At 36.1% G+C, this 23401-nt stretch overlaps 2 protein-coding genes across 4 annotated transcripts in view; one reads left to right on the top strand and one right to left on the bottom strand.

Annotated features, from left to right (window-relative positions):
* FBXL2 (F-box and leucine rich repeat protein 2) overlaps nucleotides 1-13804 on the top strand; it is a 48519-nt gene extending 34715 nt beyond the window's left edge. The window contains exons 14-17 of the mRNA XM_085304378.1: nucleotides 2479-2691; nucleotides 3741-3850; nucleotides 10067-10176; nucleotides 13444-13804. Coding sequence (XP_085160504.1) covers nucleotides 2479-2691; nucleotides 3741-3848 — 321 coding nt within the window. The 3' untranslated portion in view covers nucleotides 3849-3850; nucleotides 10067-10176; nucleotides 13444-13804. The remainder of the gene's footprint in view (nucleotides 1-2478; nucleotides 2692-3740; nucleotides 3851-10066; nucleotides 10177-13443) is intronic.
* Nucleotides 5926-23401, bottom strand: part of UBP1 (upstream binding protein 1) — a 60845-nt gene continuing 43369 nt past the window's right edge. For 2 of the 3 annotated variants that reach the window (XM_085304271.1, XM_085304252.1), the window contains 11 exons: nucleotides 22782-22934; nucleotides 22516-22626; nucleotides 21862-21969; nucleotides 14963-15066; nucleotides 14075-14129; nucleotides 13800-13893; nucleotides 11593-11683; nucleotides 11253-11362; nucleotides 9653-9795; nucleotides 8975-9026; nucleotides 5926-7797 (listed from right to left, as the gene is read on the bottom strand). In XM_085304271.1, the coding sequence (XP_085160397.1) occupies nucleotides 7763-7797; nucleotides 8975-9026; nucleotides 9653-9795; nucleotides 11253-11362; nucleotides 11593-11683; nucleotides 13800-13893; nucleotides 14075-14129; nucleotides 14963-15066; nucleotides 21862-21969; nucleotides 22516-22626; nucleotides 22782-22934 (1056 nt within the window). In that variant the 3' untranslated portion in view covers nucleotides 5926-7762. The remainder of the gene's footprint in view (nucleotides 7798-8974; nucleotides 9027-9652; nucleotides 9796-11252; nucleotides 11363-11592; nucleotides 11684-13799; nucleotides 13894-14074; nucleotides 14130-14962; nucleotides 15067-21861; nucleotides 21970-22515; nucleotides 22627-22781; nucleotides 22935-23401) is intronic. The other variant, XM_085304261.1, reaches the window with a different exon arrangement.

Raw genomic sequence — 23401 nt, 5'->3', positions numbered from 1 at the left:
TAACTAATCTTGATGCTTGAAATGTGAAATCATGTACTATTGCTAACTCTGTAAACTCTTGTGTGGCTGTGCTTTAGCATATATTTACATATATTGGCACTTAAATATTTCAAAGTTGCAGAAATCAACTTTGAATTTGTTTCTTGGCATTTGATGACTGAGTAGACAGTAAAAATGAACAAAACCACTCTAAAAACAATTATTAGCAACCTGTTACACCTTAGTCAGATCAATGTACTGAAATGCTTTATACCTTATTGGACAGAAGTAGTAACTTCATGTGAACTGCTCAACTTTTCTTTATTCAAATTATTAGAGAAACTGTAAAATACTTCTGGATATTCCTGGAGCTGAGAAGGCAGTTGAATTCTTCAGTTATGTTGAGCATACTCTTTCTTACACTCATAGTATATCATGGCTTCTTGGATTTATAGACAAGCATTTAATTAAATATATTAACAAATTTAATTAAATATATTAACAAAAATTAATTTATTAACAAAAATATTGTTTTGACCATTCCTATTTACCCCAAAGATTTTAAACAATAATCTTCATAAATTCCATATTATTATAAGCTTCTACTCCTTCTGTTTTATAAAGACAGAAAACCATATGTTTTAATAATAAATATGTATCATTTGKCATATTTGTTTTACAAAGTTCTATAAAATCAGCTGTACATCCTGTATTGTCCTTTCTGTATCAAACACAGTGTCTCAGGAAAGCTGAATTTTATAAGCTGCTTTACTTCCTGGGATGGGAAACTCTTAATTAGCCAGTAGACTGCTACCGTAACTGGTATCTTCATGTAACCTTCTGTCCTTCCTTGAAACCACAGGTCTATTACAAATGTTCTTTAACTCTAAAATTGCTGATAGTTTCCAGGCTGTGAGCCAGTTCAGATGCTCAAAGCACACATGTAAAGAAAGCAGATATATGAGAGAATTTAAGTACTTTAAGAGTTAATAGACCTGTAGAATGTAAACCCTTATGTTGTTGCTTGGCTGCATGTATTTGGTRAGTAAAACTGAACCAACTGGAGCTGAAGGGAGGATGTTGGTGGGTTCCTCCTCAGAATTGAGGGGAGCTGCAGACCTGTCTCCCATGTTTTTTTCTGGTTACTTGTTCATCCATCATACTCTTGAGCAAAGAAAAAAAGGTGGATGTAGGGCAGGTTGTTCTAAAGGATGCAATTGACCCTGTGTGTGTCTGGTAACAGGCAAGAAATGCTCATGACTCTAGCTGAGATAAAATAAGGTAGACCGTAGTGGTAGCCTTCCTTGTCCTGCTAAAATTAAAGATAGGTTTGATGTGCTGAGAGGAGGGAAGGATTGTGTGTTTAATTCAAATGATTAATAGGAGATATTTTTGAGTGGTAGTGTTTGCTTGTGCTGAGTTAGAAAGCATTTTTGGTTTGCTGCCAAGCGTTTCTTCATCAATTGCTGTCTGAAAAACACTTTTGTCAGGGAAAAGCTTCATCAAAACCACTCACCATTAGACTTAGATACAAGTGTAGGCAAAACAAAGCTAAGCAGAAAGCACAGAGCTTGGTGAGAACTCAGGTCAGGAGGAGTAGAATTTGTAGATCATCATGTGCACCTCTGTTGCGGAAGACATGAGAGCATTTATTTCATTGGCAACAAAGAGTCATTTTTAAGCCTCTACAAGGAAAATCTAAGGGTTTCCTGACATCATCAGCATCAGTGTTTCTGCAGAAGTCATGAATTCCTTAAAGCAACCAGGAAACTGCTTTATGTGGTGCTACTGCCTGGGAAGCTGCAACTTTCTTCTATGCTTTTGAAATTGAAGGGAGAAAATGCGTATGCTGAGGAAGAGCATAATTTTGTGGTTCATTGTGCTGACTGTTGCAGAAAAGTCCTGCTCCTGCAGTTCTAAAAGACATTTATTACTCTTTGTATGGAAGGGATGAAGTGCTAAGTACTTGTAGTTGTCCTGAAATTGGATTTGGCAAATCAGTCCAGACAAGCTTGGTCCTGGTGAAATATAGAAAAACTGACTGTATTAGGGTAGCTGTGAAAGTGTAATCCCTGTCCAGAGATCCCCGTTTACTACTTCTGTGTTCTCAAAGTTCATCCTTTAAAGTAGTCTTCTATTTCTGGCACAGTTATATGTGCTATTTGGACCCTCCAGTGACTGAGGTGTGTGACAATTGGCACAGGAGGTCCACATTCATAGAAAGCAAAGGGGGTTGATGAGTTTGCCAGAGATGCATCTTCTGGGACCTTAAGACTAACTACAGATTTTGAAGCAAAGTTGCAAATTAACTGCAGCCATTCTGTGGCTGTAGCTAATTCTTCTGTTACCACTGACTGCCTAGTCTGGATTTCAGCACTATATACTCTTTGAACYGGATTAGCCACTATGATGATACAGTTTAAAGAGGACTTCAGGTGTTTCGAGGATTGAATGACTTGGGATAAAGTGTTGTCTTTTAACTTTTCACCTCYGTTTTAGAGCTTGTCTCACTGTGAATTGATCACTGATGATGGAATTCTTCATCTGAGCAACAGTACATGTGGTCATGAGAGGCTGCAAGTACTAGAGCTTGATAACTGTCTTCTCATAACTGATGTGACTCTGGAACACCTGGAGAACTGCCACAACTTGGAGAGAATTGAGCTGTATGACTGTCAGCAAGTCACACGGGCTGGAATCAAAAGAATCAGAGTACGTGGTGTGCTGACTGCTTTTCTGGGGGAGTGACCAAGCCAGTGATGCTTCCTGAGCATGTATGAATCCTTCAGCTGTCCTAAGCAAGGGAGAACAGAAAGAAGAGTTGGAGTATTATTAAGTTCCCATCTCTAGGGACTAATCAAAACTTTTCTATATGTGAGCAGTAATAATTGTCTAACTCCGCTTATATTTCAAGATACTCGTGCTGTTGGAATGATCAGTGCTTTTCTTTTGCTTTCTACAGATGTATTTTTAAATACGGGTTTCCAGACTTTTAGGATTATGTAGTGACTTTCTTTAACTAACAACTCTCCCAAAATACACATTCTTAATATACAAAGCTGATGATAGTAAAGCATCTGCATGGAAATCTCAGTTCATGGGTTGTAGGGCAGGCCCTGGAATCGAGCCACAAATTAAAACGCTCTTCCTCCATATATTTCCTGCATTAGATCAAGGACTGCCTAACTTGGGAATGGCGTTTAGCCTCACTGCTAATCTTGTCTGCAGCTTAGTATTACACAGGTTCTGGTCCAGACAAATAATTACTTTTGCAATTGGGAAGCTCATCCCTGGTAGTGACTACTGAGGGCAGATGCCCTATTCTATTCCATGCTGCTTTCTAGGATGAGAGAACCAGGGAATATGGGAGACAAGATACAGACAAGTCTGTCTTCAGTAGCCAGGAGTCCATCTCTCCTCTGCAGCAGAACACATACCTGTTTTGACAGAGAGCTCTTTGGCTGATCAGTGCTATATTGGGAAATAAGTGGGACCCCTGAACAGGTGAGTGTGCCCAGATGTTAGTGTGGCTTAGCTGGATGAAACACTAGAATTACGTGTCAGGACAAGAGAGCTTAAATAATATTAAGCAAGTAAGTGTGTAGATGCTTTTTTAGCTTGCCAGCCTTAATAAGAATTGGCTTGTTGGCAGTAGTTGAGGTGTACTGTTCCTAACGGCTAGTTATGTTGTTGTGGTTTTTTGTTGGTTTTTCCCCCCCCCCCTTTTCCCTCTCCCATTAAAACACAATTTTCATCCACAGGCTCATCTACCTCATGTGAAAGTTCACGCTTACTTTGCTCCGGTGACTCCCCCTCCTTCAGTAGGAGGAGGTGGACAGCGCCTCTGCAGATGCTGTATTATTCTTTGACAGTAAGTGCATCACACAGAAAATTTGATTGTTGTTGTTGTTGTTTTTGAAGAAAAGAATTGGACTGCAGGTGGTTGGGAGGAGTCAGTTGCCTGATGGTGGTAATGGTGATTTTTGGTCACCCAGCTTTGTGACAAGAAGAGCATTTTTTTCCAGGTAAAAAAAAAAAAAAAATCTTAACATAATCTGAAGATGTGGATTAAGTAAGTTGGTGATACTTGGTCTGTATTGATACCTCCATCCTTCTGTTGGCGTCAAAACTGAAGTACTTTGTAAAATGTGTGTGTGTTGGGGGGGGGGGTGTTTCAGTGTAGCAGCTGCTAAAGCTGGAAGTTGATTTGCGTAGTAAGCACTATTCTGTGTGAAGTTCTAACATAACGTGGAGCTCCAGTCAGTCACACACACACACACACACACACATGTGAAACTGCTGTTCTATAATGTACAAGCCAGATTAAATATCAGGTTTAAGGATAAATCAGCTTTAGCAGATGACCAAAAATGCAAGGTAATCATGAGCTCTTATAGCAAAAGAGTGTACTCTTTCATGATCAGCTTCATATTTAATTACATAATGGGTCACAATAGGTAATGTCAAAAGGTAAAATAGTACCTCAAGATAACTACATAAATCAAAATATTTTTTCAGATTTTTGAACTTGGGCCAGTTGAACTATGTGTTACTATGAAGCTTGCTGGTCACTGAAGCATGTTTTATGCCCAACGCCATCAGCCTTTAAAGGGCTAAGAAATCCATGGTGGTAGAGCTTGTGCACTCTACTGTAATTGGCTGCCACAATTCACTCATGGTGCTTACTGTAATGCCATTACTGTGTACTCTGTTACCTCCTCAGTACGTGATGAAAAGTTTAGGAAGAGGCATACATGATTTTTGCTTTTCTACAGAATCTACATTTGAGCAAGAAATTCACTCCCTTCTGTTTGTTACCCACTTTAGGGACTTTAGCAAGCAGATGGACAAATAAACCTTGTAGGCAGGGGTTGAACCAAACCAAACCTGTTTTAAAAATGTAAAAAAGCCAAATTCTTCATGTTTGGGTTGTTATTAGCAAGAAGTTGGCAGCTTCTTAAATAAAATCCAAGTATTAACTCTTAAGGCCAAGCTTTCATCTGTAGTTTTTCAGGGTTAGAGGGTTAGACAAATAAGTAGGTAGGTGGCTTAATATAAAAAAAGTTTATCTAAACTAGTCAACAGTTCAGAAAGCTATGCTGTGTAAGATTGATTTTGTGTGTGTGTGTGTGTGTATTTGTATGTTTTAAGAGTTCAGGGCCTGTGTGTTTATTCATACCTAATAGAAATACTGGCTTTATTAAAAAGCAGTTGGTGGAACTACTGGATAGTACTGCAGTTTCCCCAACACTAGAAATACTTTTAAAAAGTGAGCATGACCATTAAGAGACTTTTATGGCAAAACAACTGCTGTGTTGTGTTTGCGCTTCATACATTCACAGATGATAAACCCAGATCTGAACTTTGAGGATAAATTGAAGATTATACTGCAGTACATGAATGTCTTTCTTTACTACTGCAAAGTAAGCAAGCCAACTATGGCTTGTTTTGCACACCAGTAAAGGAGTGTTGTTACAATCATACTTAAATTTCCATTGAGATACTGTTATAATGGAGAGTTTTAAGCAAATTTTGTTCTTAACTGTACCAGAAACGTCATTGGTACTAGTATGTCAAGATGTATTGCCTTTTGTTGGCTCATTTTTTYCTAAGAACATAATGAACCTTGTAAGTCTATGGCATTAAAGATGTACAAAAACAAATGGAACCTACTCTGATACAGGACACTTACTTACTTAAATAAACAATCATCAGCTGATGTCAAATTTGGATCTGTTTCAATTATTTCAAATTTTAAGTTTTCTATTAGAAGCAGCAGGTCTTACTGTGTTGGGTGCAGGATGAACTACAGTGATGGTTTGTTTCAGTTATTTACCTTTCTAAAAAGTGAATTGTTCAAACAAGTCTTGCAGTTTCTAAATGTTAATAGTAAGTATTTCTCTAGTATGTAGCAGAAATGTGGAAAATAAAAAGAAAAAAAGCACATTTACAAAATTATTGAAAAACATTTATTATACTTAAATTGAAATGTGTACATCTTATTAAAAAAAACAAAAGCAATTTGCTGGTGCCATAATTTAATTCCAAATTCAAGTGAGCTGGACAAACTACTGTACAACTTTCAATATTCTTTAAAATTAGATATTTGGATACTTTCCAATCAAGGATTTTTCCACTTTTATAAAACATTTGGATTTGAATATGGTGCTGAGCTGAAAAGACACAATTGTCAGTTCAATAAAATACTAGGACCAAACAATACCCAAAGATGAACAATTTATAGGCAGAAATGTTTAAGTACATAAAATTTTACTTTCAGTGCAGAAAAAGTGAAATAAAGAAACTAGCTTTCATGAATTTAAATTTTCAAAATGCTACAGCTTTAAGAAGCTTTTCTGCTAAGCACTTGAGCCAGTTAAAAGGGAATGAAAAAATCAAAGTTATTTATTTATTTATTTTACATGCTGTAGTAGTTGTTTAGAATGCATACTGCAGCATAAAAAGCAAACTATTCCCAAGCTTTTAAGCCAGAGATCAAGGTGGAAGCTTTCAAAGGCACAAAATGSCAGATAGCAAACTGTCATTTAATACCTTTTCAAATATTCCCCTTTAAGTACCTAAACAGTTGAAACTTTGTTAACATAGGAAATGTTGTGCCATGTCCTTATAAGAAATATCCAAACTACTGAAAAAGCACATTGCCTTTTTCAAAGAACAGTAAATATTTGGTCATATGGAAGAGGCACTGTAACAGGTTTACAGCATGGATCTGAGGGCAAAAAAAAGTCAACAGSAAAGGTAAGAAAGAAAGATACTTGTCCATACTAGTGACTACAGCAAGGCATTTACCTGCTGGTAAGGAGACTTCAGTGGTGTGTATTTAGTGTTTCTTAAGCAATTTTCTTGATGTTGCTGAAAGCTATGCTGGCCCCTTGGGGCCAATGGGTCAACTTCCCTCATTAACATAATTCCATTAAGTCATAAAAACCCACATTTCACTGCTAGTATTTTTAAACCCACGATTTTACAAGCAAAGAGTTAAACTGCAGCAGTGCTCCGCAGAGAATCTAGAAAACTAAAGGATGCATAGGCAATTCTTTTCCATTAAATTTGTTAAAGCAAAACACAATTACTTTGTACCCCATAGGATTTATATTAATCCTTCCAATAAGGTACTACTGATAATGCAGTTTGCTGCATGCATATATTGCATCTGTCTGGGACTTCTTAAAAGCCCTATTCTGGCATTTACACTTCTTACATACACTCTTATACACAATTTACATGGGAAGCTGTTTTAACAGCTTTACTCTCAGAGACCTGACAACCTGATCACTGTCAGCTTACTACTCATCTCCACACAAATTAATATGTGCTCTGCTAACATCAAAAAATAAAATCAGCATAAGGTACAAGCAAGTTATAGACAAACTGGCACAGAAAGGTAAATGCCCAAGAATAAGTTTACATTCATCTCCAATTGGATACAGATAATAGAAAAGCAATAGTGCTCCACTTCTAGAAACTGTATCTACTGGCCATATTTTGCCTTATTTCAGTAAAGGGCAAGCACCTTTGCTTACATTGTCTTCCATGCCTGTACGTAAGCTGTCATGGCATTATACCTCTTCATGAGGACACTTAGCTATGGCAGTGATAAGAAAGTTCACCTATCAAACAGCTCATTAGAAAGGTCATTTTGTGTTTTCAATATGAAACATCTTATATGGTGAAGTTAGATCCTAATTTTTTGGATGATCTTCATAAATTTTAGGCAGGACTCCATTCTGCATTAAAATATCAGTCTAGCACGTGTGTGACATCACTTCAGAATTATATGGAAACCTTCATTTTCAGCTGAAAAGAGAAAAAAGTGTCAGTCTTTCAAAAATAGTACCATAAATATACTAACCAATTCACCAGAATGTCCAAGAATGAACTTATTTGTTCTTCTCTACAGAGACTGAAATAGTAAACTTGAAATATGAAATATTAGTAAAGTGCTATTTTTTCAAGAGTCTAGTCTGAGTAACTTTTTAAAATCTCTCTGGTTTGTAGTTATTTCTGAACTCTTACTGTTGCATATTAAACCCAGCTGATTTAACAGTTGCAGTTAATACCATAGAAGAAAGTCATCTTCTGCAAGCCCAATAAMTATCCTTAGTGTATCTGGTTTTAATCATGTATTTTGTGATACTCAACCTTAAACTAGAAAACCAACATAAATAACGTTAAATAAAATCCTGTGGATTTTATGCTTATTTAAGCTAGCAGAACCATCAAAAGACTTCACAACTCAGACAAATGGGTAAATAAATACTAACTACAGGAATAAATTTTATACTATTCTGGCTTTACATCAAAACACTGAAAAAGTGAAGTGGACTTTAAACAACCAATTTGTCCACAGGGGGGAACCCTCCCCCCCTCAAAAAAAAAAGAACTAATTTTAAAGTTTTCTCCTCATGCTGAAAGCAAGTAAGTTATGATTAATAATTTATAATTGGATCTTCATAGTTGGGACAGTTTCTTTAATTAAAATGGGCAGAGAGTCAAAACTTGTCCAGTGGTTATGGCAAGTCCTGCCAGCTTTTGTCACAGAAATAAATGGAATTTCTACAAAAACATGTTTATCTTAACTACTAGTGTGAAAAGGGAGACTCACTCCACACACTGAGGAAACCTGAACAACAATCTTTATGGATTAAGTTCAGATGAATCCCAGTTTAACTGCATATATGGAATTAAATGAGTCTACCTGGTTGACAGTACTGGAGGATTTTATTGTATGAATGTCTCAGTTTAAGTCTATTAGATTATGTTGAACACCAGATTGATAAAAATGAACTAAGAAAGGGGAGACCTGTGAATATCCTCTGCCACTACTATATGCAGTTTCTTTCTTGTAAGTCAGCCTTTACTAGCACTACATAGTCTCTTTGCTTGAAGTTCTGCTAAAATAATACTCTGCTTTAAGCAAGTGTCTCTGGTGGGGGGGGGAATACATTTTTAACCATCATAAAAGATACCCTACCTTTTATGGTGGTAAATAAGAAACAACTCTCATCTTGAAAGTTTTGAACCATCTACAAAAAAGAACAGTTTGAACCCTGCTGATTATGACCAATACAAAAAAGAATAATTACATCACATATTAAACACAGCCTTTTATAAGTAACTGCATATTTTGGGTTTATTAAAGTGTTTGAAGATGAACAATTATACACTAAAATAAATTGAAATACTTTACTGCTAAAATAATCACTTACTAAGACTCAGTTCACCCCATGTGACAACCAGTCAGGAGCCCATCATCATAGCCTGTGTTTTTGGAACTCTAAAAATTGTGTAGCAGGTGTGAGTAATCCATGTTCAATGGTATTTAAACAGTACTTATATACTTAATGCCTTCTGGACATTCAGTACATACCAAGTAATTACTGCAGCATCTCAGAACTACTTAGGGAATAAAGGCCAGGTGTTTTTCACTTCTTATACTTTGATATTATTCAGGTATGAGGAAGAAATTAAAGTGATATTCTAAAAGCTGCTTCTACTCATTTTAATGCAAAGGGAAAAACAGTCTAAACATCAGAAGGCATTAGGTTCATTATCAAATAGAAAAAACAGTAACTAGATAAGCTAGCATGAGAAAATCTTCCATTTCATTTAATATTTATATTTTTGTCAGTAAAGTAAAAATTCCCATTACCTGATCACTGACAAGAATGTGGATACCAGTGGGACCCTGTCTGTAAACCTGATTAATCTGATGCAGAGGAATATTAAATGCCAAAGCAAGCTTGCGTGTGACTTCTGAGGCTGCCATTTCTTCTAAGTAGATTGCATGATATACTACAAAAAAAAAAAGCAAAAAAATCTATTTAAATAAGCATTGTACTAATTTGGAACAAGTAACTATGTGAAAAATACCTGTTTTTGTTTATATCCCTTGCTTTCAAAAAATATTAAAAGCTGAAAAAACCTTCACTCTTCCTCTGTTCTCATTAGCAAGTATRAACTGTCATGACTTCTTTCAGAGTAATCTGTCATACATACAACTCTCTGAACAGGGGCAGGCTTTTGTTTGCTTTGATACTGAAGGCAACTTCCGTATTTCTTCCAGTATCCCGCACAAAAAGGCTTAGTCATCTCTGAAACAAAACTAAATGGATCTTTAAAGAGTCATCTAAGGATGACTTTGGAAGTAGTTTTGGACTGTCTCAAAAGAAGCAGGTAATACTTTTTTACCAGTAATACTATGCTCTTGTGTTAAATGGGGATCCAAAAGGAGGTGGGGGTTTTTTTGTTGTTTTTTTTTTCTTTTTAATAAACAGTCTTTTCCAGCTCTCTCTGAATCACTTCCTTGGAGCTGCAGAGAAGGAAATACAGCACAGGAAACAAACATCAACAGTAACATGAAGTTGCTATTCATAGTATGATGTTGTATTTACAGTTTTAATTAATGGTTCTAGAAGCCCTTAGCCATTCCATGTTAGACGCTCTTCCGTCCCAAACTACAATTTGAAGAAATACAGAGGAAAAACCTAGATTTTGACAGACAGCATCCCATTTACAGATCCAATATGCAAGTACTAATACATCAGCCTGTAAGGATTTTATGAATTTCTTGGTAGGGGTTAGAGTGGGGTGTTTCTTCTCTGAAAGCCAAGAGCAAGAGAATAATAATTTAAACTCACTCCATTCTCTTAATCATCACATTGATGTGAATCTGCAATTAAACATTAAGTTCCTATCTGTGTTGAACCAACAGCTGCCTCCCAGGAAAAATACTAAGATCGTGAGCCAGTACATAGCTTGGCTGTTTTTCCATGTCCAAACCTTGCCATTTTTATTTCTGTTGCATTGACAAGGACAGTAGAACCTAACTGAAAATGGGTAAGAATACAAACCTTCAATTTGCAGCTAGCTGTTGCATTCATCTGTGTTCATATAGTTAATTTCTTAGCTGCACAACAAAGCACAGCTCGTTTAAGAGCTCCTTAATTAGTTCTCCATGTATATACAGTTAACTTTATCAACAAACTGAAAATCTGGTTTAGCCTTGAGAGATTCTAAGTTTCTGTTCATCCTTTACAGTGTTAAGCTATTATAACACTCGTTCTGACATTTATATTCTGAGGACAACTTCCTGCCGTTTCTCTGTACACCAGAAATCCAATTCCAATTCTTGAAAAAACAAATCATTATAGACTTCTTCACTATTCTTTTTCCCCCTTCCTCCTCCATCTGGTTCCACATGTGTTGAGGCACAAAAAAGTAGTATGTTAGAAACCTCCAATATGCCATACCATATATTGCACCATTGCTGTGATCRCCATTGCCTGCATCTTGTCTTTCCAGTTGTATGCTCCTTGATGGCTCCTGACAGACATAGATTGTTAAACGGGGTCTAACAGACCTGTAATTCAAACAGATTGCACATTAAAGAAAAGCTTGCTTTCTTAGGAAATAAGGAAGCTGCTATGTCACAGACATGAATTGTTATGATAACAGTATACTTAATGTTTTCTTTCTCGGACAAAAAAAATTCATATAATGATTCAATATAAGAAGCAATGGCTGCCCTCTCAGGGGCTAGCACACCTGATTTAAACAAAATTTAATTCAATTCCACATTCAAAGTTTTACCTGGATTTCAGTGCATTATACAGTCGAATTCCATCGGCTGGACCACAGATTTGTACCAGATCTTCTCTTGTCAGCTTTAATAAATCAGCACCTGGAGAAACACATTAGGATTTAAAGTTTACTGTAGAACACCTGGACTTTTTAAATTAAAACAGATACTCATTTAAACCAAGAGTAACAAATTCAACCATTCTAAAAGTGGAATCCTGCAAATACGAATTTAGAATAGGCAGTAGCTAGCACTACGAAAAATGCCTGATTTTCCAAAGGATTAGTTTCATAGTTAGTTAGGATGGTCTTCACATTCTGGAGGAAACAGAAAATCTGCAAGACACACAATTTTAGTAGATTCAAATGACTGTTCTGTATCCAGAGGATGGCTTACACGACTCGAAGTTTTAAACGACACCCAGGTTAGCGTATTTTAGCAAGGACTCCAAACTCAATCACGACAGGCATTCAGTTAATATATCATACCCTGCACATGCTAAAGTTATTACATTGCAGCCTTTAGAAGATACTGCTGAAGGTTTGCATTAACTAAGCCAGCGTTGTCAAACCAGTAGATCAGCAGCCTATGGGGCTGATCAAACTTGTGGGATACTTCTGTCCAGAAACTGTGTCTGTGTGCGCGTACATAAATACATATATATATGTGTGTGTGTCTGTGTATACATGTATATATATATATATATATATGTATGCACACATACACACACACATGTATATATATATTTTTTAATGAAGCTGGGAATAACTGTGATCTGTGAAAACAACTGCTTCCCAAGAAATTAACTTTAGAAAAAGAAGCTTCAATAAAATGATACTAAGCAGATCTAAAGATGAAATGAAAAGAAATGTGTGTCTTAGAAGTGGTCTAGGTGTCAATAAAGTAAAAAACAGTTTGAAAAATCAGTTACTGTGATAGACAAGTGGAAGGACAGAAAAAAAATATTTATGAAAATGTTCCACAGAAGATCTGAGAAGTTATGGGTAAAAGCAAGCTATAAAAATTTGTCATAACCCTTTAAGTACTACATATATATATATAGTACTTATATATATATAGTACTATATACACTATATGTGTATATATATATAGTACTTAAAAATATATATATATATATACACATACACATATATATATATATATATACATACACACACACATATATATACACACTTCTGAGAACCCCTACTTCATAGGCAGGCTGCAGACCACGTAAGATCAAGCTGGAGGAACATGATCTCAACCGTTGGCAATGGCCTGGTACAGCGGGACTTGTGAAAGATGCGCATATGGGCTAAGCTAGGAGGCTGAGCACGACAGAGTTATTTATTCATCAGATTCTCTCCCTCACGTGTGACCACAAAGAACTGAGAAGGGCCTGTGTTCCCTCAGCTGCCTAAGGTGCCATCCCACCCTTCACCCAGTTAGTTACACGGACGATTAACAAAGCGAAAGGCAATGCCTATCTCCAGATGCTGCATCTGTTGCCATTCTTGCTTACCTACCTATACTGGAAACTACACTGATACACATTTAGGAAAGAGCAAGTGGACAATCTTTTGAAATGAAAAAAAATTAGACATAAATGTAGATTAAAAAACAAAACAAAACAAAACTTTCCTCTTCTTTTGAAGCTTGTTCCTTCCTTAAAGCAGAATTCACTACAGAAAAGAATTTGTCATTTCTGTGACTTTGAAGACTATCCAGAGCTTCAGAGTTTGGAAGGGATGAAACTTTTGCATGCTATAATTAAATCTAACTCCTAAGAAAAGATCTAACATGGGGAAGATAGTAAATACTCTACAACTACCTAGTGACCGATTTCTTGCACTTTTTTTCAGATCACCATATACTGGCTGCCACTAGGAAACAGCATACCAAAGCATATGGTCTGCTTCTCTGACTCACCAAATTCGTTCATTTTTATCAAGTGACTAATCAAGGTTAAAATGAGTTTATGAGTCATCACCAGGAGAAAAGAACCTACCTTCACTTTTGGGTATCAGAGTCAATTTGCACAAAAGGCAACTAGAATAAGGCATCTTCCAATGCAAACTGAACTTCTAACAAGCAAATTAAAAAGTTACCGTAAATACTGATTCTATAATGACGCTTTTACAGAATATTTTCCCACACCAAACTTGCATGTTCACCCCCCCCAAAAAAAAACATAAATAAAAAATTAAATTATATATACCTGAGAAATTTGAAAAAAGCCTTGTATAGGTAGAGAATCTATGTTTGAGTAACCATTGTTGAGTTTCCTGGATTGTGGCTGARGGATGAAGTTGCTGTAAGAAACAAGGTTGGATATAACAACTTGAGTATTAAAAGAAGGAAAAAAGAAAAATCTCACGCAGTTAAGCACTTTTCCTCGATACACATTAATATTAAGGTAGGTGTAAATCAAGTGTACTGAAACAAATATAAGCCTTTGTGCAAATGCAGTGATATCAGAGAACAAACACTTACATCTCCAGACCCTTGAGAGGTTCCATCTCCTTGATGATTTGGGGAGGAAGAATTGCTACAGAGAGACAGACAGAGAAAAAGAAAATAGTATTACTATAGTCCTATGAAGACTCAATACTCAAGCTTACTGAAAGATAATGTGAAATTCCCAAAACAAGAAATGTCTCCATTCAAAGACAAACATCACATAGGGAAAAACTTAGTAAATTTAAAAATAAAGAGAAACATTGGAAGTCATCTGGTTCCTATTCCTTATCAGTTGGAGAAGCAGTTTTACCAACACTCATGGGAAGATACATGGTCAGTTATCTGTCTTGAAAATAAATCGTGACCGAAACACAAGGCACATGAAAGAAAAGTACCTAGGCCAGACAATACCACTACAAATCCATCGATCACCCAGCTTTAACTGCAGGAGTTTTTTTAGTGTCTTAATACAAAATGTTTCTACCTATACAGTATCTGTTAAAAAAGCTTCTAAAAATTATTCTTGTGTGTGTGTGGGGAAATCCCTTACAAATTAAATTAACGGTGTAAATGTGTGCTTACTGGAAGAAGGAATATAGTTTTCATACACTGATAAGGACTAAATTAGAATACCTAAAAGGTATAGCATTTGCCATACACCAAAGGACAAGACAAAAAGGTTCCAGTGAATAGTGAGAAATAAAAATGGCATTTGGGGGGGGGGAAGAAGTTACTACATAATTGAATCACTTGATGCAAGGGTCAAACTCTAAAATATGCAAGTCAAAACATTGATCTAGCTCTCATTCCCCAGTAGAACTAGAAATTAGTTGCAAGCTTCCAGATTTACTTTAAAAGAATTTTTTAATAAGCTGGATTTTAAAATGTTATCTTAAATTGGGCTACAGAAAAGCAACTTACCTGTCCGGGACACTGTAGGTACTATGTTGAGCAGAGGTAAAAGTTGGAGCAGGGGTAGGACTATTGTTTACAAAAGTTGTAGGAGTATCAGGCCATGGTGAGCACTGAAGATAAAAAAATAAAACTGTAAGTTCCCCTTGACAATGTATTTTTTACTTTGTTGTATAGTTCTTTTGCTTAAACTCAGGGTTTTTTCCAACATAGAATTTTGATTTGTGATTCCAAATCAAGATTCCCTCCACCCCATGTTCCATGCAGGTACTCTAGGTAAAAATCAATTCTGTTTTTATCTTGTTCCTTCAAAAAAACTATCCTTATTGTCTTCTGTTAACACAATGAAAGTGGAAGTGATGAAACTTATCAAAGACCTGTACAGATTACTCTGAAGAACTTTCTTCATCTTTACATGAAGAGACTGTTTAAACCACAGGTATCATGGCTTGACAACTGGTATTCAGCAACAATAAGTCAAACCTGTGAAGCTAGATTTCAAATTGCTGATAAATGTAATATATCTGCCCAGGTAGCAATTGTATTAAAATATAAACAGACTTTGCAGTAGAAATGTTGTGGTTTTACCATTTATTGCAGTACTAAAATGATGCTAAATGTACTGCAGTCTCTAAACAGCTTGCTAAACTGGAATTTTTATACACAAATTTGAGTCCTCACAGCTATATGATGAGTCAAGCTGACTCATCTGCTCAAGTCTTTTTTGGATTTTTTTTTTTTAATCACCACAATAAAAGCCCTTCAGAATGACACTAGCTTTTAGTATTTCCAATACCATGGCAAATATTTTAAAGCCTTAAAGAAAACACACACCAAAACCAGACTTTGGCATACGCAAAGACAAACGGACAGGAAGAATCTTTGCCCCAGGTTCTGTTTAAATCAGTATTTTTGCTAATCGCTGCATAGACACTCCTGTCATTAGGTAGTCAAAGCCACTTAAGACTATCAACAGTACCAATCACACAAAGCTGCTCTTCTGTGACCTTCAGTGTTAACTGCTGTTCCAGTGTTATTTTGTGTATTTCCATCTGATGCTTCTCAAGTCAATACCTCAAAAATTTTTTATCGCAACAGGTGACACAAATAGGTCTTCATTCCCTATTTATGTGCACTAAAACCATAGTTTTAAAATAGAAGTTCAACATAATAATGCTAGCTTTGTTCTTCTGAAACATTTTAAAAGTGAACTTAAATTTCTTTATTTTTCTGAGATTCTCTCCACAAATATTAATGAAAAACATTTATCTGGAGACACAGATGCAAGCTGTTGCACCTTCAACTCTTAYTCCATTAAAGCATTCTGTTCAATGTATATTTACATTCACAGGCAGAGAAGAATGTATTGATATCAAAAAGCCATTCTCAAGGCGTGTACTGCAGTTAATGTTTCTGTCCTCCAGACCAAGCTAAAGTTCTTGACAGAACTCTGGAGCTTAAACATAAGAAAGGGCATATTTGAAGCATTTCAGGGAAAAAACAAACAAACAAAAAAAACCCCCCAAAAGTCCAACCTAAAGCCAGTAACCATTTCGCTCCTGCAAATGCACTTCCTGCCTTGTCTGGTCTTCCAAAAAAATTGTTAACTACCCAACAAGCCTGAATCAGTTATTAAGAAAAAAATAAACCAAAGAAACACTCAACCAGTTTCCCCCCCCCAAAGTTTTTGTGCTGCTTTCACTCCTATTAGTATCTTCATATGATGATATAAATTTGAATGAATCTCTATTCCTTATAATATGAGGTAATAAAATTAAAGGTGAATATGGCAACATGTACATTGGCTCAATTCTCTCTTATTCTCTCTTAAAGATTCTGGAGGGAAAAAAAGTGTATTTTAGCACTGAAGTACTTAATTCTGAAAGCTCTGAGGAACAGAAAAAGCCTAGCTTCAGAAAAAAAGGGTTAGAATAATTGCTATAGAACATATTCTTCAAATATCCCCTAACAATTTAACTGATAYACTTGCACAGAATCACCTACATGTACAACTATCCCACACTTTGTAAAGCAATCAGGTTCAGAAAAAGGATTACACAAACTCCTGGGCAACAAATCCCCTGATAGCCACTAGAAAGACTGCGCAGGATCATGCCTTGCAACATCCCTGTGCGACAGTGTGGGGTACTGGGGGAACACAAGGGAAACGGGCTGCCGAAAGCGGCACGACTYGCACGCTCTCCCCAATGAGAGCCGCCATTGCCACTGCAAGGGACAGAGCACTGGACTGTAGAGATCTTTATTCTGACCCAGCAGGATATTTCTTACATTCTTAAGCCCACACTGAGTTAGCCAAAGACACTGAACAAGCTAATGACATTAACAACAAGTCCCAGGCCAACAGTCATAAGCTTAAGAGAACAGTATCACTGTGCTGCAGGGAATCATCTAACTGGGTAAAGGGCCATCARAGAACAGAAGACAGACTGGAATTACATGTTTTCCTGCAAAGAACTATGAACATATACTGGTGAATTTGCAACAGGCTATTTCTGAGCTCTTCCTCCATTACTAATACTCTGATGCAATACAACTGATAAAAAAAGTGCTCCAGAAATTATGCCTTAATTTCTGAACACTGTTTAATCTTTAAAAAGGAGACAATTATTTTATTTTTAGATCTTTCACATTCATCTGTGTGGGACACGAAGTTATAAAGTGTTGACCACTGGTTTTACTGAGTTAAAAAGGCATGTAGAAAATAATTCTTTGAAATAAGATTTTTCAGACTCCAGGATACATAGTATTCAAACTCAGAATGTGCCTAGCCTTTCAAGACTTCCAAAATACTCAACTCTGCCCAGAGTGCTTCATGCTTTAAAAGAGAATAATGTTAAACTTTGCTGAAAACTCAACACTATATTCAAATATCAAATCAAGATTAAAAAAAGGAAAAAAATCTAGAYTGTTCTCCAAAATATGTTCATCATACTTCAGCACTCAGCATCATCTTTAGAGTTAGAGAATAGGTCAGCAATTTGATTACACATAACACAGAGCTTTGTCAAGAAACCTAGAAAATATAGAGTTCTTGTCCCCAAGGAACTTCAGTCTTACTTGGCCAAAGCAAAAAATATCTGTTCAGACTTAATTATTCTGAACACACTTCCATCTGTGTCCTATAATCAGCTGTAGCTGTGAAAGAATACCAGTTTGACCAAGTTTAATCAAATTGTACTTTACACGTTCTGGCTCATGACATAAAGGACAAGACTAACACACCAATCAAACAAGTACTGAATACAAAAAAATGGGGGTTTTCTTGTATTCACTATCACGATACCAATTCATCTGCTTTTGCAAAGAAGTAACTTTTTTATTTCCTGAGAAAAGCTGTTTTCTGTACATCTGAAAGAGATTAAAAAAGGGTGCCTCTTTCATAAGACTTCCCCTGGAAGATCATCTGTATGTAAACATTAACTGCGAGGTCCAGAACATAGTGTTAAGCCCATAGGTTATTATCCCTATTAAAAAGTCAGACCTCCAGACCACAAGACACTATTAATGCATAGTTTAACTATGCATCTATCTGTAAGGAAAATACTGAGATAAACACTGTGGAAAGTTTGGGGAATGCACAAAACTGAAATGTCAAGTGAAGGAATAATGGAAAAGCTTTTCTAGTTGGCTTCCATATCAAAATGGATGAGAAGGAAAAGACAGAACACCAATTGGGTGATGGTAACTTGAAAAAAAAATCCTGATTCTTAGGAAAAGATAGGAGAAGAACAGAATGACCTTTGAGAAAGCAAGCTTCAAAAAACTTCCTTCAATTATGTTAGAATCCCAGAGGAATTAAATTGGAAAGAAAAGATTATAGATTCAACTTTTCCTGAAGGAACCATTGTAAGAGACCAATTTGTCCAAATCAGATCGTAGGTGAGCTGGAAGAAATCATACAGAAAAAAGAAACGTTAGCAATATCTAGCAACCCGGATAGCAAAAGCTTATAGGGCAAGATAAAAAGGACAACATACAGAATTAGATACAACAGGCAAGGAACAAAAACACAGCCCAGGTTAGGTGTAGGACAAAGGTAATACCCAACTTGAAAAAAGAAGATTTAGGCTCAACCTAAACTTCTGGAATTCCTGAAAAGATATCCAAAAACATTCCTGAACAGCTAGGAAGCAGCATATACTAAACTAACAGCCAGCACACATTTTTTAAGAAAAACAGACTTCAGGCAAGTTTGTTTTTCTTCTGTAATGGAACCACAGTCCCTACAGCACGTGCAGTGTWAGATTCTTCATATACAAAGACATAGTATGTAAAACTGTGCTGATTCTTGTTCATCAGCTAGGGAAACATGACTTCAGGTTTTATGTCCAAGTCCCTCCCTGACGGCAGGTGGCACTGCACATCCGTCCCTTTGATCTGTACATACAAGGTAAGTCTGAGACATCCAAACCTTCAGATTTACTGGATGGGAAGATGGCTCTCCAAAGACAGAACTGCTCTAAGTAGAAATATTTATCCATCCTGCCGTGCGTTCCCTGTCTCCATCTACAGGGCCCCCAAGAAAAAGCAGGCCTGAGAACAAGAGCAAAAGTCTGATGAACTGGCCTTCAAGCTGTAGAACAGACGGTCTTTTTCCATTTCAAACAACTAAGTCGAGTATACGGCTTGCTTAAAAATAGTACTTAAACGATGTATAATGATTACCAAGGTTTCAGTATGAATACAGCAAAAGTAGTGTTTCATGTTATCTTTCACGGGTCTGGTGCTTTTTAATAATTTTGGTAATGACAAAAATCATCACTGTGTTGGAATAGACCATGTGTTAAATCAGATGATATCAAAGAGCAAGGCTGAGAGCATTTCATAATACAGAACGAAAATTCAAAATGATATTGACAAACTGAACAAATAATCTGAATACAGGATTTTATTAARGGCAAGTGCAAAATAGGAATAGTCAACTGCACAATTAGAGAATGTAAAGAGGTAGGTAGCTATTAGTTCAAAATAACCTGTGGGACCTAGTTAATCCCAATTCAAATGTGTGTCAATAGTATGACAATGTTACAGGGGAAGCAAGCAATCTTGACATATAGATACAGCGTCATGACAGTCATGCCTGGCAATCCTTCCAATTCACTTGGAGCTAGTAAAGCTCCAGCTGTTGTACTGTGCTCAGTTTTAAGAAGCACATGGATCACCACAGAGAATTCAGAGGAGAAAAACCAAGCATGATCATGTCTGATCARAAAACATTATCTGCACAAAGAAAAACCTGAGACAATCAGGATGCTCAAAGCTCAAGAGAGGCAAAGCCTTAAGCAAGGCAAGAATATTTTGTAAGAAGGAAGCATTGAAGAAATAACCCATCTGCCACTACATGTCGTCACTCAATTTTTCTTCGCTACGGCTGAAGTAATGCTCTTATTCATAGAAGATTAGTATGTCAAGAGATTTCTACAGGTTTTTGAGTCTCCATTTTTGGAGGATTTTATGAACAGGTTAGACAAATTTCAGGTATTATTTAGCTGTAGTTTGTCTTATTCTGGACAAGGGATTCATTACATCTTTATAAAGTGTCTTTTCTGTTATTTGTCTTATAATCATTCTCTTCAGTACAAGTAACAACAGAAAGGAAGGGGAGAGGTGTAAAAATCCTTCCAATGACCACTTCCAAACGTTYCTTCAAATATTAGAAGGGCAATGCTATGTAAGTGATAAAATCCCATTTTTTCCTGTCTGTATTTCCCCATAGGGCCATCTGGTACAGAAATAAAAGATATAAAGGTTTATCTTAAAAAAAAAACACACACACACACACACACAAAAAAAAAATATCACCACACACCAAGAAGATTACACACTAAAAAAAAAAAATATCACCACACACCAAGAAGATTACACACTAAATTCAGATAGCCCAATGCTTACTTTCAGGGAGGAAAACAAATTCCTCGGAAGAAGAATTCATCTTAACGCTGCTTGCTTCCCTCTTGCCCCTCCCCCATTACACGCTTCATAAACAAAGAAAAGGCAGATATMTAAGAATTTTATATCCTAAACCCTATACATCACTTTAATAGATCGCAATGCAAACAAAATCACGTCTGAGGGACAAGAGTAAGGCAGTCATTGCCTAAGGACTGTTGTGAAAGAACTGTGAACGCAATATGCCTGTTCAAATAACAAAGTCAARTAATTATCTTCCACAATCAGACGATACATTTATAGTCTGATTGAAATATACACTTCAGCAGGCCAAGATGATGATGCAGGATTATTTCTTATCTAAAAAATGCTAMGGTCTTGATATTCACCTCAAACAGCATTTTGGTAATCTGAATTGCTAACTCTTGAGAGGAAAAGTGTGCAGGTATCAGTTAGTTTCATTTAAAGGGACGGCACAGGGTTAGCACCCCCAGGCTGTAAAGATGTGCTGACTGTTCTGAACTGTGTTAAAGCTGCTTGGAGCACAGTATGTAGACAGCTAAATGAACAGCAGTAGCTAATAAACAACTATCCGCAACAGTATATGGAATTTTAAACTTACTGATGCACATGGAAAGTTACATTGAATGCAAGTAGAAATATGGGACAAAACACTTCTACTAGATGTTGTTGTTCTTATTTCCACTAATTACAAACATAAAGGAAAGCAAAAAGCTATTTCATTTAAAGTCGCATAAACTCAAAGCTCTCGACCTTGAAAAGTTACACAGTCCCTCTGAAACAATTTATCTTACGTGTTAGATTTAGGAAGCATTCCTTTGCTAAACACAAACATGGAGTAATTGGCATACATAAACATGAATAAAATTAAACCACAGCAATCAAAATATTTTTACTTTATATAATGGAAGTTTCTCCTATATCTAACACTGCACAAGGTATCTTGCACAATGAAAAGGTAAGCAGAAGTCCCTTACACTGCCTCGCTTTGCCAGAGAATCACCGTAGTCTGCTGGCAAAGTCCGCTTGCTGGACTTTTTCTGCTCATGTTCAACTGCATCTTCAATTATAGGCTCAAGCCTCATCTGGACAAACACCAAAGATTTGGATCAATTTCTTTTCATTATACAGTGAGGAAAGATCTAAAAGCCTTTTAAAAACTTGAAATCTTTAGAAAACTGTATAGAACTCACTGATGTTTAAATAAAAAGAAAATGTAAAAACCTACTGAGGCTCTGGCCTTAAATTCATTATCTCCAAAAAATACAGTTTGAAGCTCAAATCTGGTAGATAATTCTAGATTTCCCCCCTCTTTTTTTTTTTTTCCTTTTTCTTTAAGCTGCAAGGTTTTTAGATCTGTACCGTAAGACTTGCTGTAGGGTTCAGTACAATCAAATAGTGTTCAACCTTAGTGTGTTTTAATGCAAGCATCTACTGAGTATCTAAATGAAGTTTACTAAACAGAATCTTAAAATTTAATGTTGTTTTTATTGGATATATTTTTCAAATAAAAAGCCTACCTTTGTATAAAACTCTAATTCTCCCCCAACCCTTCTAAGACTGTAGTTAAAATAGTATGTTGTATCTATGTATTTTTTCCTCATTAAATAGATGCAATTCCATTTTGTTACCTCTGTGAGAATTGTGGTGTCATATGAAGGTTGATACTTTTCTTTTTCATGTGCAGTTCGCTTTTCCATTTTTTCTCTGTCTGTTTTCTGTTTCCTGTCTGCTCCTTTTGGCTAAAAAAATGAACAGGTACATGAACAAAACAGTAGGTAGAAGATAACTTTACAATTCTAATCTGATCTCAGAAGTCAAGCAGTAATATAAAGATGTCTCCCATCTTTGTAAGAGATTTTGAGGGATTTATTAAGGATCTTTTTCCTACAGTTACCTTAAAAACTTTGATTTGACAACTGGCTGAATGCAGGTGATCGGTATATTCTCCGTTTTCAGTCTGCTTAAAAGTGTCAACCTGAATCCGAAAAGGAACTCCTTTCTCTCCTCCATGTTTACGAGGGGTAAATTCAGTGCTGATACAATGTACCTGAAAAAAACATCATCATCAACAAAACACTCTCAAAAACATTCCAGACATATGTCTTATATACTTAAATATGCGTTACTAAAATCATCTACATCATCTAAAGAGAAGTAACAAATCATCCAACCTGTCCAAGGACAAAGCCGCATAACAAATGAATGCTTCATTTATTTTTCTGTCCACGTGTAAAATAAATCCAAAACAAACAGTCTCCAAAATCCTGAAGTCATTTTAGATTCTTATTACATGAAAACCTGCTGTGAAAAGCTCTCCTACAGAGTCTTAGGGTAACTACATGTGGATGACAACAATATCTATCAGGAGAATAGTGAAAGCTTTTTCAAGATACTATTGTCCAATGCATTATAGCTAGAATAAATTTCAGAGTTACTTGTAATAAATACTACCAAAATAATACAAGCTCACTGACTGGAAGAGTTTTTAACTTCCAGTAAAGCACAGCATTTTCC

This window comes from Rhea americana, unplaced genomic scaffold (assembly GCF_003343005.1).
Source record: "Rhea americana isolate MKP2758 unplaced genomic scaffold, rheAme1 scaffold_100, whole genome shotgun sequence".
NCBI lineage: Eukaryota > Metazoa > Chordata > Aves > Rheiformes > Rheidae > Rhea > Rhea americana.
Note: the sequence above shows the minus strand (reverse complement) of the source record. Positions and strands in the feature narration are given on the sequence as shown.